Below are 12,931 nucleotides of genomic sequence, written 5' to 3'. Positions count from 1 at the left end.
CTAATTTGGGGGGCAGGGAGAACACAGTGGAAAAGGCTCTTCTTGACTCCATCAGCCGAAATTCATCAATGGACAGAGTTTGCACTGGAGCGAGTGGGGCAGGCCAATCCCACTGGGGCAAGATGGCGCCTCAAATAACAGCCAACACCTTGTGTTTAGTGGTATCAAGGAAATTGGTAAGAGGGACATTTTATTTGGCTTCTATCTGTTTTGAAATCAATTTGGCGAACAATTTTTGTCACTTTTTTAGTCATACTCCTCAGACTGTTTCTATTTCTATATCAAGAGACAAGAAAATCAGTAAGTACCTTCCCATATTAATTAAACAGTGTGATGATGTTATCACGGCAAGCGATAAAAATGCGTTCCTATAAGATGGTTGATCTGTAGCTGAAGTATAGTAGGGACCACAAAAGAAAACTCACAAAATGAAAGGAAGCTGAGGAATGCTCTGTTTTAAGCACAACTTAAACAAGTGTATTAATTGGTTGACTGCACAGTGACTTTATATTTAATATTTTTTCACAATGTTTCCTTGCCTGTTCTCTTCATAACTGTCACATAAGCAACTGTAAGATAGATTTTTGCACACAGACACACCAGCGCCATGGCGAAACATAAAAATGATGCAGAGCTCCACCAACCCTAATAAAGTTGCTCAGTTTAAATTTCATTTTCAAACATGACAAAAATCATACAGTGAAGACAGAGTTTGTATAATTAGGAGCTCCCTGTTTATACTTTGGTTCTTCCTTGTAATCCCATCTTCTCTAGCAGTAACCCAAGAGACACAGTGAAGTAAGGTAAACCCAATCTCTTGCAAGTTCCTTAAGTGCATCAGATAACATGTGATGAAAAGTGAAAATGAAAAAAAAAGCACTCTTATTCGGGCAGTAAACTCATGTTTTCCATTTCATGTAGTTCTGTTTGGAAGTAGAGTCAGGATTTGGAAAACGCTGTCTGATAGAGAAGGTAGCCACCGTTACTGATCTTTTCACAATAAAATTTATTTTTAATCCCGCCTTTATTATTTTTATAAATAACTCAAGGGGATGAATGTAATACTCCTTTCTCCTCCTATTTTTCCACAACAACAAGGGAATTGGGAGGAGAGAGAATGACTGGCCCAAGGTCACCCAGCCAGCTTTCATGCCTAACTTGGGATTAGAACTCACAGTCTCCTGGTTTCTAGCCTAGTGTCTTAACCATTGTTGTTAGCTGCGAAATCGTGTCCGACCCATCGCGACCCTATGGACAACGTTCCTCCAGACCTTCCTGTCCTCTACCATCTTCTGGAGTCCATTTAAGCTCACGCCTACTGCTTCAGTGACTCCATCCAGCCACCTCATTCTCTGTCGTCCCCTTCTTCTATTGCCCTCGATCTTTCCCAGCATTAGGCTCTTCTCCAGTGAGTCCTTCCTTCTCATTAGGTGGCCAAAGTATTTGAGTTTTAGCTTCAGAATCTGGCCTTCTAAAGAGCAGTCACGGTTGATCTCCTCTAGGACTGACCGGTTTGATCGCCTTGCAGTCCAAGGGACTCGCAGGAGTCTTTTCCAGCACCATAGTTCAAAGGCCTCAATTCTTTGGCGCTCAGCCTTTTTTATGGTTCAACTTTCACTGCCATTAAACCAAACTAATTTCTGGAAACTCTGTATCCCCCTAATCCAAAATGTAGTAAGAACTGGTATTTAATTCAGAGTTAGACTTGTTCAAGCCTTTAAAAAGATGGCCAAAGGACAATGTGTAAGTTCTAACCACTAGGATCATTTCCATAAAGCTATTGTCATATTTCAACCCACCTCTTTACACAGGATTCAATCATATCACTAGCCATAAGTTTTAGTCGTTGTTCTAAGTGTTTCCCAAATTCTTCCTCAGGCCAGTGTAGATCCCTGATGAAGGTCTGTAAGGCATCTAGTTTCCAAAACAGATCTTCTGATGTTCCTGATCCATTGCTGCCAGGATAAAATGAAAAATAAGAAACAACCAGGTTACAGTCGGCTCACTGATTTTGGAATCCTGATGTGGAGATTGTTCTTGCACACATGGAACGGAGTGTAACAGTGACCGAAGACACAGAACAATGCCATGGGGAATCTCCATCATCAGGCTTGTAGTGTTTTCTAGTCTACCTATCTCTTACAAGTCTTTCCAGATCAGACGGAGAAGACAAGTCATGTAAGAAATGGACATTCATCTGGAAACACTGCGTATGAGAAAAAGAACTCAGCCCTTTTCAATAACCACATTTCCTTCTGTAGTTGTTGAACTGAAGGCTCTACAAAGTAAAGGGACATCTCTATTTGATAATAACCGCACTACACAATTGCGTGTGGTTATTTTTAAGTTCCATGCATTTTATTTTCACAGATTGCCAGATCTGTTCTCTTTCCTTTTCTCCCCCACTTCCTTTATCGCAAGGGTTTCGAGGGAGAAAAAAAATAGTGCTAACAAGTGGTGAGCGAGGACATGATTTTGGAACAGCTGGAAATAAATCAGGGCAAGGCAATTAAATTATTCACAACGAGACATTTTAAAAAACCTAGCTCAGAAAGGGTTGAATTTACTAACCAGTTGACCTATTTTTGTTTTTGGAAAAAATTATTTTGGAGAAGGAGGGATCAATCTACTTCACCAGGTTATTGTAAGGTTTTTGTTTTGCTCCACTTTGTTTTCTTATTCAGATTTTTTTTTCATATATTTGGAGCTATCCTGTCTCGCTGCTGATTAGACTTCTGTTCAGCTAAAATTATGCCTAATGCCTCCACTCACAAGGTAAGTTTTACATTATGTTTTACGCCGAGAAATTTACATATCTATTTATTTTACCCTTCTTCCTTCCTTTTCTTATTTTTTCCCCATAATTATTATGACCAAGGAAGCTTCAAGACATTATTCCCACTCCTCGCATACCACTAATGCTAACACAGTGATTGATATTTGACACACCATGCATTGTCATGTCACGCTGATATCGTCTATAGAAACAAACGAGGAAGACTGTTTCTATTGTAACCGATGCCAGCTGCATTGAATTAATGCTACAGAAGGGAAGATAAAGCTACGTGGAAACCATATTCCCAACATGCCAAAGGGCTCTTTAAATCCTAGGCCAACAAAGGTAATTATTCAAACAATGCACTGACTTAGTTGTAGAAAACAGACATATCCATATAAGTGGGGTGAAAACACTGAAGCATGTTCCTAAATGGGTAGAAAGGAACTGGAATCAATGAAAAGATAGAGAATCAGGCATTTTCTTGAAGAATTGACCATCAAAGAAATGCTATCGCATACAGATAGTCCTCAACTTGCAACCAAAATTGAGCCCAAAATCTATGTTGCTAAGCAAGAAATTTGTTAAGTGAGTTTTGCCCCATTTTACAATTTTTCTTGCCGTATTTGTTAATTGGATCGCTGCAGTTGTTAAATTAGTAACACGATTGTTAAGCGGATCTGGTGTCCCCATTGGTTTTGCTTGTCAGAAGGTTGCAAAACCCCAGGACACTGCAACCGTCATAAATGTGAGTCAGTTGTCAAGCATCAAAGTGTAAATCATGTGACCATGGGGATGCTGCAACGGTCGTAAGTGTGAAAAATGGTCACAAATATATTTTTTTCCAGTGCCGTTGTAACTTCGAATGGTTACTAAACAAACTGTTGAAAGTTGAGGACTACCTACCTGCACATGGTAGTCAGAAACTATCATTGGTTCAGGATGGTTTCAGCTTCTTCTGCTTCAGATATACATTTGAAAATGTTTACCTTTTTTCTTTTTAAAATCCATTTTAATCCTGCTTTTGGAAACAAGAGTGTTTTGGAACAGAGTGCTTTTGTTTTAAGCAATTAGGTAGCCAGGAATGCAATAACTGTTACTTATTATTACGATAGGATGACACCCCTCTGCTTCTAGAAATTTCAAATAAAAAAAGAATGCTAAGTTGTTTTTGGATTTTCCTTTTCAAGAGCTCCTTGGATTTTTAAAGAACAACAACGAGAGAAGCCTGATTTCAGACTGGGAAGTTTAGTGGCATATTCAGCAGCGTTCAACTTCACATGGCTGCTCCATTGCAATGGCTGGGGCTGTGATCTCAAATATCTGTCCTCATGAGTATGTGTCATTTTTAGCGAGACTTCCTTTGAGGGAGCATGTATAAGATTAAAGCCTTGATTCTTATCTTTTCAAAAATAAAGTAAAATGGAACAACATCACACAGCATGCACAGAGCAAAGTAGTTTTCCCCCCCCCAATTTACATAGACTGCCTAATCTAATCTAACCTTTCATAAATCAGCTTAACATGAATATGAATTGCAAACGTTTTTTTGGACAGCTATTCATTTCATTTGCAATTTAAAATCATCGTGGTTTGGAAAAAAAATCTCAAGTTGGAAGTTTAAAAATGGATTCCTGTTCCTGAATGATTGTCAAAAAAGAAAAAAGAAAAGAAGAAGTAATCTTGTTGAAAGTAACATTCTTATTACAATTTGACTTTATTATCATATATTGCCACATGGGGAAATTTGATTATGATCAGAATATGTTGTAAGTTTTAAAAAAAATGTTAACGAAAGATAGAGCGACAGTGATTGACTAGATTGAGTTTGCAAATGTCAGTTGACATGTGAGCAATACTACATGTCCCAGTCGGGACATCATAATCACTTTGTGATTTTTCTGAACCATAGCTTGTTGCTGTTGTACATAATACAAAGACATAAGCTTGTTTTGAAGTCACAAGGGTGCACTTCTACATCATCTTAAGTTAAACACCGAATAAACCATGATTTGTTATTCCAGCCCATTATTTGCCTGCAAGAGAATACATATGCACAATGGGTACCTTGTGACTGAAAACAATAATAAAATAATAATATACAGCTGTTATTAACTTTATTTCTGAACTGGGGGATTCTTATTTCCAGCATGATATTTCTGCTGGTCCTTACAAATGAACAAATACACTGATGCAGATATGCCACCAAAAGCAGTTTTAAAATGTGCCAGATACCTCTGTCATGAAATGATGCATGACAAGAAGGGATTCAGAAGATGACATTTCATTATTACTATGCATGTAAAAATAAAACAAATTGTTTACAAAATTGTCATCCTGTATCCCTATTTCCTTTTGTGTGCATTTGTTTGGCAAAAGAAAGGAAGGAAGGAAGGAAGGAAGGAAGGAAGGAAGGAAGGAAGGAAGGAAGGAAGGAAGAAAGAATGAAAGAAAGAAAGAGGAAAGGAAGGAAGATACAAACAAAGAAAGGAAGGAAGGAAGAGGAAAGGAAAGAAGGAAGCAAGGAAAAAAGAAAGAAAGAAGAAAGGAAAGAAGGAAGGAAGGAAGGAAGGAAGGAAAGAAAGAAAGAAAGAAAGAAAGAAAGAAAGAAAGAAAGAAAGAAAGAAAGAAAGAAAGAAAGAAAGAAAGGAAAGAAAAGGCAGAAAATCTTAGCATTTCCTACTTGGAAGAACAAAGATTTCCTGCAAATGAGAAAATGTATTGTGGCAACATTTTTTTAAAAAAAACCCAGAACTTTGATATCCAATATTTGTTCAGAAATAATTGGCTCCATTGTTAAAAAAAGCTGATGTTTGTAATCATAGAAATTTAAAATTCTTTTTAGTAGCAGATGCAGAGATCTCCAAGGAAATGTCCCGAGTAGACTATGTAGAATATGCTGTTACAAATGTCAGTAACGTTAGTAGCATAGTTTGAAAACAATCATTTATATTATAATCTGTAGGGTCCATGGGCAAGTAAAACGTTGTGACTTTTTATTGCACATTTTTTCTGGATTCCATCTTTTTTTTTTAAACATGCATGGAAGAACAGGATTTTAGCAATAATAGAGGCAGCAGGACTGGGGAGAGGTGGTTTTAATCTCCGGCTATTTAAAATGTTCTCCATATTGAGATAATCTCTTCCCTTTTGCCAAGAGGAACTATAAATTCCATAGCCAGAGATGAGGAGTTACCCTCCTGAGTAAGTTTGCTCACCCACAGAATAAAGGTTAGTTAACTATATTACTGGAATCATTAGCACCCCATGGCAATTCAACATAGGCCACACATGTCAAACTCGCAACGTCACGTGACGTCACTTGACCTATCAGAACTTTTCCTCCATTGCTGGCAATGCGGTGGGTGCAGTTTCGTCGTGATGCATCTGGCCCGCAGGCCAGCAGTTTGACACCCCTGACATAGGCCATCGGTTTGCTCTCCAGATATACAGGACTTCAATTCCCACTATTTCAAGCCAGAGTGAACTTTGGCAGTTGAGGTTCAACACAGGGAAGGCTGTGATCATTTTGTTTCCCATGTAGCTATAGGACTGATGTGACTGATTATTATCTAAGATAACCTGGAAAAATTAACTAAACAAGAATAATTGGGGTAAATTAATATTTTCTAGAGGCCTCCCTTCCAAAAATGAGAAGATTATTTTTTATTATTCTGGACAATCATTCAGAAAATTAGGAAGAAAACAAACAAAATTAGATTTTAGATTCTGAAGTAGTTAGTGAGAACAATCTTTCTCTTTTTGAATGTATTTTTTTTAAAAAACCCAATACATATTTCTTGCCTCACATTTAGAAGTATGGGATCCTGGAAAGGCCAATTTTAACCAGAAAACTATGGATCCCAGTGTGAAACAGAATTTAAAAAAAAGAAAAAAAGATCTTCCAGTTTTGTTCAGTTCAGTTTTGTCAAATCATACGCAAATGCCCATTTCTGCCCAATTTCAATGCCTGCTTTCGGGAGATTTGCGGCGGACCCATGTCAACTGATGCTGCTCCCATGATGTTTCTCTTTTCAGATCTGTTGACTCGAAATGAGCAATTCATATTCATGCCAAGATTTATTTATTTATTTGCTTGAAATGAGATCTCTTGAACTGAATACACACTCAGCATCATAGATAGCCGCCATCCATGACGGTGCAGAAAAGGCAGGCATTTGAGGAATGCCTAGTGGGATGTTAACTGGTAGGTTTGGAACTTTAGGGAGATTCACATTTGGTAGATTCACATTGGGCAGATTACTTGTTAAGCTCCTGTGGAAGAAACAGACAGAAAGGAAAAAATACCATCACGGTGACGATGCTGATGCAGCAGAAGCACAGTGGCACTCAGAAAGAAATCTGCAAAGTTCACAGCAAGACAACAATCAAAAAAAACCCAAACCAAAAACATTTCAGAGAGAAGCATGAGTATGGAAGGCTTTAAGTGTGGGGTTAAGGACTTTGCGTTATTTCAACACTCTGCAATCACAAGTTGCTAAAACAAAAAGAGAGGGAAAGAGAGAGCAAGAACAAACACAAAAGAAGGAACATTTATAAAAGAGCAACTTAAAACATTGATACAGAAGGACAGAACTTAACTGCTACCACATTTTAAAAACCGTAGAGTTTAACTTGGTCTTAGACGAAAGACGAGGAACACACTCAAATGATTTTAAATGATCGGCATGTAGACTTGAAGGACAAAATGGCACAGCTATGCTAAAAAAAAAAGTCTAATAGGACTATTTTGTAGATTTGTGCGTATGTGTTTGTTATAGAAGAGGTTTAGCAATTGAATATATGGCCAGGATTTTTCTCTACATAGACATTTTATTCCCAACACATGGAGTTGCCATAAATTTTATATGCCATAGGCAGGTCCCACCCACATGAGGTGGGTGGCCATATAAAATCTATTTGATAAAACAAACGAATAATAGAGTGGCAACATATGGGATAGGGACCTGTCTATGACATATCCCATATCCATATGGGGGAGGCCTTCCCGGTAGAAAATGGGATCCCCTGTTTTTCAGTTTAAAGCTTTCTTTTCCATTCAAACAAAGAGTACATATGCAAGTGATCTTGGGCCTCCCTAAGCAGCTGCGTTGAACAAATTATTGACAATGCTATAGGACTCCGCTGAAGGCAGGGAAGGGCAAAATTGGTCTCACTCACATTGGAACTGAGCAACTATGGATCTGGAATCAACAATGACTTGGTGGCACATGAACAAACCAATAAATCAAATCTTTCTAGATATTTATGGCCCTCATCATGTAATACTGTACAGGGACCTCCTGACTGGTAACATACTATATTGGAGAAATTGTACAATTTTAAGAACCTAGAGGACTGTGTAACTTTTATAACAAAATTGCAGATTCAAAATCCAAGTTGGATGAAGTACATGAGGAATTTAATGGGCTTCCATAATTTGCAAATGGAAGCATGCAGTCTAATCTTGTGCATATTGACTCAGAAATATTTTGCTTTGAGTTAAATCACATTTACAGCCGAGTAAGTTGACAGAAGAATGGGCTGCACAGAGAATATTATATATGTTTGTTCAGATCAAAGGAGTATCTACTATTCATAAATAAATATACAAAATATTTAACTTATTTTCAAATGTACAGCAAAATAGCATGAAATTGACATTGCCATGAAATCTAGACTCTGTGCAACAAATCCTGATACCAACAGAAGAAAATATTTGTTTCTTTGCTTCTGCTTCCCCAAAGCTCTATTCTGATCTTCAGAAGACTATGCAAACATTGTTTCTCTGCAGTTGTTGACAAAAACTTGGTGAATGCATCTAATATCGTATAGGAGCTCACTTTGATTGAGCATATATACCACTTCAATCAGGATGACTGTACAGTGTACAACAGCGTTTATCAAGCTTACCAATTTAAGATGTGTGGATTTCAACTCCCAGTATTCCTCAAGCTACATGCTGACTGGATAATTCACACATGCTGAAGCTGACAAACACCGGTGTACAGTATATTGTGCATCCCCCAAAAACACCATTATGCAAAATAAAATAGATTGAAAATCTCTGCACATAATACCCTAAATGCTGGGATGAATAGTCTGCTAAGTTCTAGTCTTCTGGACATATCTAGCGCTAATGAATTAATTCTTTATGTTCAACATCAAGTCTTCACTTGTAGTGTGTAGACTGGCTCACAAATTGGATACAACTTGCAAAGAAGCTGTCATTCCTTAGTTTTGCCCAACATAGCAGTTAAGCTTAGAAGGAAGGCAGAAAGGAAGGAAGGAAGGAAGAAAGAAAGAAAGAAAGAAAGAAAGAAAGAAAGAAAGAAAGAAAGGAAGGAAGGAAGGAAGAAAGGAAGAAAGGAAGAAAGAAAGAAAGAAAGAAAGAAAGAAAGAAAGAAAGAAAGAAAGAGGAAGGGAGGGAGGGAGGAAGGAAGGAAGGAAGGAAAAAGGGAGAAAAAGGAATAAAAATAGAACAAATTATATAAATGTGAAAGAGAATATGGGATAATTTGTATTATGCTGACTGATTATGCTGAGATAATTCTGATTATATTCTCAATTTCCTCCCATACCAGCAAATTTTACCAAAGGATTTTTCCCCCCTCAAGGAATGGGAACCTTGGGAGAAAGGGATTGCCTATCCCTATAGAAAATTGCAAATATATGTGAATGTTCATCTTCAGGTTGAACTGATGCAGTCTTTATTTTTGGGTGAACACTAAGTCCATAATCTTAGGTTGTCAATGTTTTCTGCGATAAGATTTGATTGATTTTCCCTTTGAACATATTATGATTTAATTAAGGTGAAATTAAATTACAATTAACCTACACATTATAGACTAGTCTCACTACTTCAAAAGATGCCACAGACATAGCCACAAAACAATAACCTTGTAAAAAGAAATTTTCATGTGGTATTGATATCTAGAAATACATTCTCTGAGCATTGTTACTATGCTAACAGGAAACAAACATTTGAAGACATAAACAGTGCTCACTGAGGACAGCTGGTTACAGCAGACATATTCCAGCAAAGACAGCAAAAAAAAAATTCACATATCATCCATCTCTTATATGAAACAAAATGATTTAAGTACCATCTGCCCAGTTTAAGAGAAGCAAAACTCCTATCTATCTTGCTATATTTATATATTATCTGTCATACTATGTCATTAAGAAATTAGTTTTAACTTCATTCTGAAAGCCAGTCTAGACAGAATCATATACCAAATTATTATTCTATGTTTATGTACTTTATAATTATTTCAGAGTAGCAAACACTTTGCAAGCTTGGTTTCTTTTCCTCTTTAATTGCATCAGTTTTCTGTCCCTATGTTAAAAAAAAATTAGTAGCTGACACTGGAGAGACATTATAAATTCTGCATTTTGCCTGAAATGGCACATGGGAGGGAAGGAGCAACAATACATAGTGACACAAAGAAACAATTCCCATGTGCAAAAAAGAAACATATTCTACATTGAAATTAAAATCAAAACAACTCTGGCTGAAGATACCATTTTCCCCACTGATTTTCAGGTATCTCAACCATTGTATGGAAACAGATATAAATTGGTTTGGCATCAGAATTTACTACAGTGAACCTTTCAAAAAGACTGCTCCAAATTATGTTTGTCCTAGAATGTAGTCTTTAATGCCTTCAACTTTTTGTGCTATAAATTGGTTATATCAAAGTTGGACCGTTTTTTTCCAGCTATCCTATATGTAATACAAAATGGTCATCCTTAAGTGGAAATCTCCTACTCCAACCGTAATCACAGTTAAAGGCCTTAAACGTGACCCTTGGTGGCTGATAATGACAGTAACTGAGAAAATGCAGGCTACTCTGAACAGTCTTCCGCAGCAACAACATTTTCAAAAATCTTTTTAGCTCCTTCTACCTAGTTCAGTGTTTCACAATCTACGCAACTTTAAGATATGTGGACTTTAACTCCCAGAAGTCCCCAGTCAGGGAATTCTGGGACTTGAAGTCCACCCATCTTAAAGTTACTCAGGTTGGGAAACACTGATCTTGTTTATCCATTGCCTTTCACTTCTACTTCCTACAATTTTGTTAAGTATAATATTTTTTAGTTCATTACCTGCTCATCACACATTTCCCGAGTATGTGAGTTACTGCTCGCTGATGACCACATCAAGGAAATAATCTTTATTTCATCCAGGATTGATTTTATCCTTTAAGAGTCCATGATACTCACGATAATTGGCTCCAAATCTATAAGATCTATCTTCTTCTCTTCCTCTTTCTCAGAATCCAACTCTCATGACTTACTAGATCACTAAAAAAGTCCTATTTTTATATACTGTTATCCTCCATGGTCTTGCCGAAGTATACTCTCTTTATCTAGGACAGCATTAAAGCATGGTTATATACTGTATAATCTTCACTTTTGACCATCAATGAAGAATGCAGACTGATGTTACTTTTGACTACTTCGAAATTTACATTAATCCAGTTTTTTTTAAAAAAAATTGAGTTCTTACTTTAAATCCTCACTGCTACATAATGGTGCTGCCTGCTTTTCTCAAATTGTTCATGTTTCAACCTCTGATATCGATTCCCATTGTGATATTTTCCAATCCTGCCATTCTTATACTTTAGTCACTGTTTACATTAAATGGATATGGGGACCACATGCCTCATTTCCTTCCCTAACAGGAACGTCTCTGTTCCTCCAAATTCATTTTTTATAGCAGATTCCTCTTTACTGTTCACATCCCTTAGGAAAAAAAAATCAAGTCTTCTGGAATGCCCAATGAGACTTAATACATACCACAGCCTGACAGAATGCGGCCGCGCGAGTTGTAATGGGGGTTTCCCGATACTCCCATGTAACACCTCTACTCCGCGAGCTGCATTGGCTTCCGGTTGCCCTCCGGGTGAAATTCAAGGTGCTGGTTATTACCTATAAAGCCCTACATGGCCTGGGTCCGGGTTATTTGAGGGAACACCTGCTGCCGGCATCAAACGCCCTTCGCCCAGTGCGCTCCCACAGGGAGGGTCTGCTCAGGGTTCCGCCGGTGAGAGATTGCCGGCGGGTAACACCCAGGGGGAGGGCCTTCTCAGTGGGAGCGCCTGCCCTCTGGAACCAGCTGCCGGTGGAGCTGAGGACTGCTCCCGACCTCCGATCATTCCGCCGGGGCCTGAAGACCTGGCTCTTTGAGCTCTCGGGCCCAGGCTGAGGAGAAAATTTTAACTGGGGTTTTTAGTGTACAGGGTGAATTTAATACTTTTTAACTGGTTTTAACTTTTGTATGTTTTGATTTTTAATTCCCTGTAAACCGCCCTGAGTCCTCAGGGAAAGGGCGGTATACAAATGCAACTAAATAAATAAAAATAAAAATAAAGAGCTGACGCAACCAGTGAAGGGAGGATAAACTTGCTTTTATTTGCTCTCCCTATTCATCCTCTATTAGCTCCTGTTCTTGTGCCCCTTTGCTTTCTCTAAAACAGGTCTGTTGATTTGGTCATTTCTCTTTCCACTGATGGCTCTATTCTTCCACTGTTAGATATTAAGTAAACTTTGCTTGAATAAGGAATAAGGGCAATGGGTCATTCATTTGTATCTCACTTCTTTGTTATTGGCCTAGACCAGGGGTGTCAAACTGCTGGCCCGTGGGCCAGATGCATCATAGAGAAACTGCGCCCACCCCATTGCCGGCAATGGCAAAAAAGTGGCAATACGTCGTGACACATCACGTGATGCTACAAGTTTGACACCCCTGGCCTAGACAATGATGTTTTTCCCAGGCCACAGAAATTTGTTACATGTTGTGTTCCCCTTTTAATTGCCTTACTTTGCAACTTTAAGATGTTCAATGTGTTCCTTTCTCTGTTGCTTCTTGTATTTTGTCAAGAGGTGGTTCCTGCACATATAGAGGTTTTATAAGTTTTGGCGTATTATAATTAAGTTAGAACCCCTACCCATACATTTATGACAGTTATGATATTTAAAGATGATGGCACTCAGGATGTGGAGAACATTTGCCAAACAACTACGTAGAATGAATCTTGCTCAGATTCACTCATAAGTAAATATGCTGATTTATAGGGCTTAATTTTTAGAAACAGAGTTTAAGCCCATTCCTCTACAATGAATCATAAACAAAAGATAACAAAATGATGA

General features: G+C 37.9%; 1 protein-coding gene across 6 annotated transcripts in view; it reads right to left on the bottom strand.

Moving 5' to 3' along the window:
* Nucleotides 1–12,931, bottom strand: part of CADPS (calcium dependent secretion activator) — a gene marked incomplete at both ends in the record, with an annotated part of 451,066 nt that overhangs the window by 92,139 nt on the left and 345,996 nt on the right. For 4 of the 6 annotated variants that reach the window (XM_081320037.1, XM_081320036.1, XM_081320038.1 and 1 more), the window contains 2 exons: nt 1,800–1,955; nt 6,905–7,051. In XM_081320037.1, coding sequence (XP_081176163.1) covers nt 1,800–1,955; nt 6,905–7,051 — 303 coding nt within the window. The remainder of the gene's footprint in view (nt 1–1,799; nt 1,956–6,904; nt 7,052–12,931) is intronic. The other 2 variants (XM_081320040.1, XM_081320041.1) reach the window with 1 other exon arrangement.

This window comes from Vipera berus (genome assembly GCF_964194415.1).
Source record: "Vipera berus genome assembly, chromosome: 2".
In the NCBI taxonomy this organism is placed as follows: Eukaryota; Metazoa; Chordata; class Lepidosauria; order Squamata; family Viperidae; genus Vipera; species Vipera berus.
Note: the sequence above shows the minus strand (reverse complement) of the source record. Positions and strands in the feature narration are given on the sequence as shown.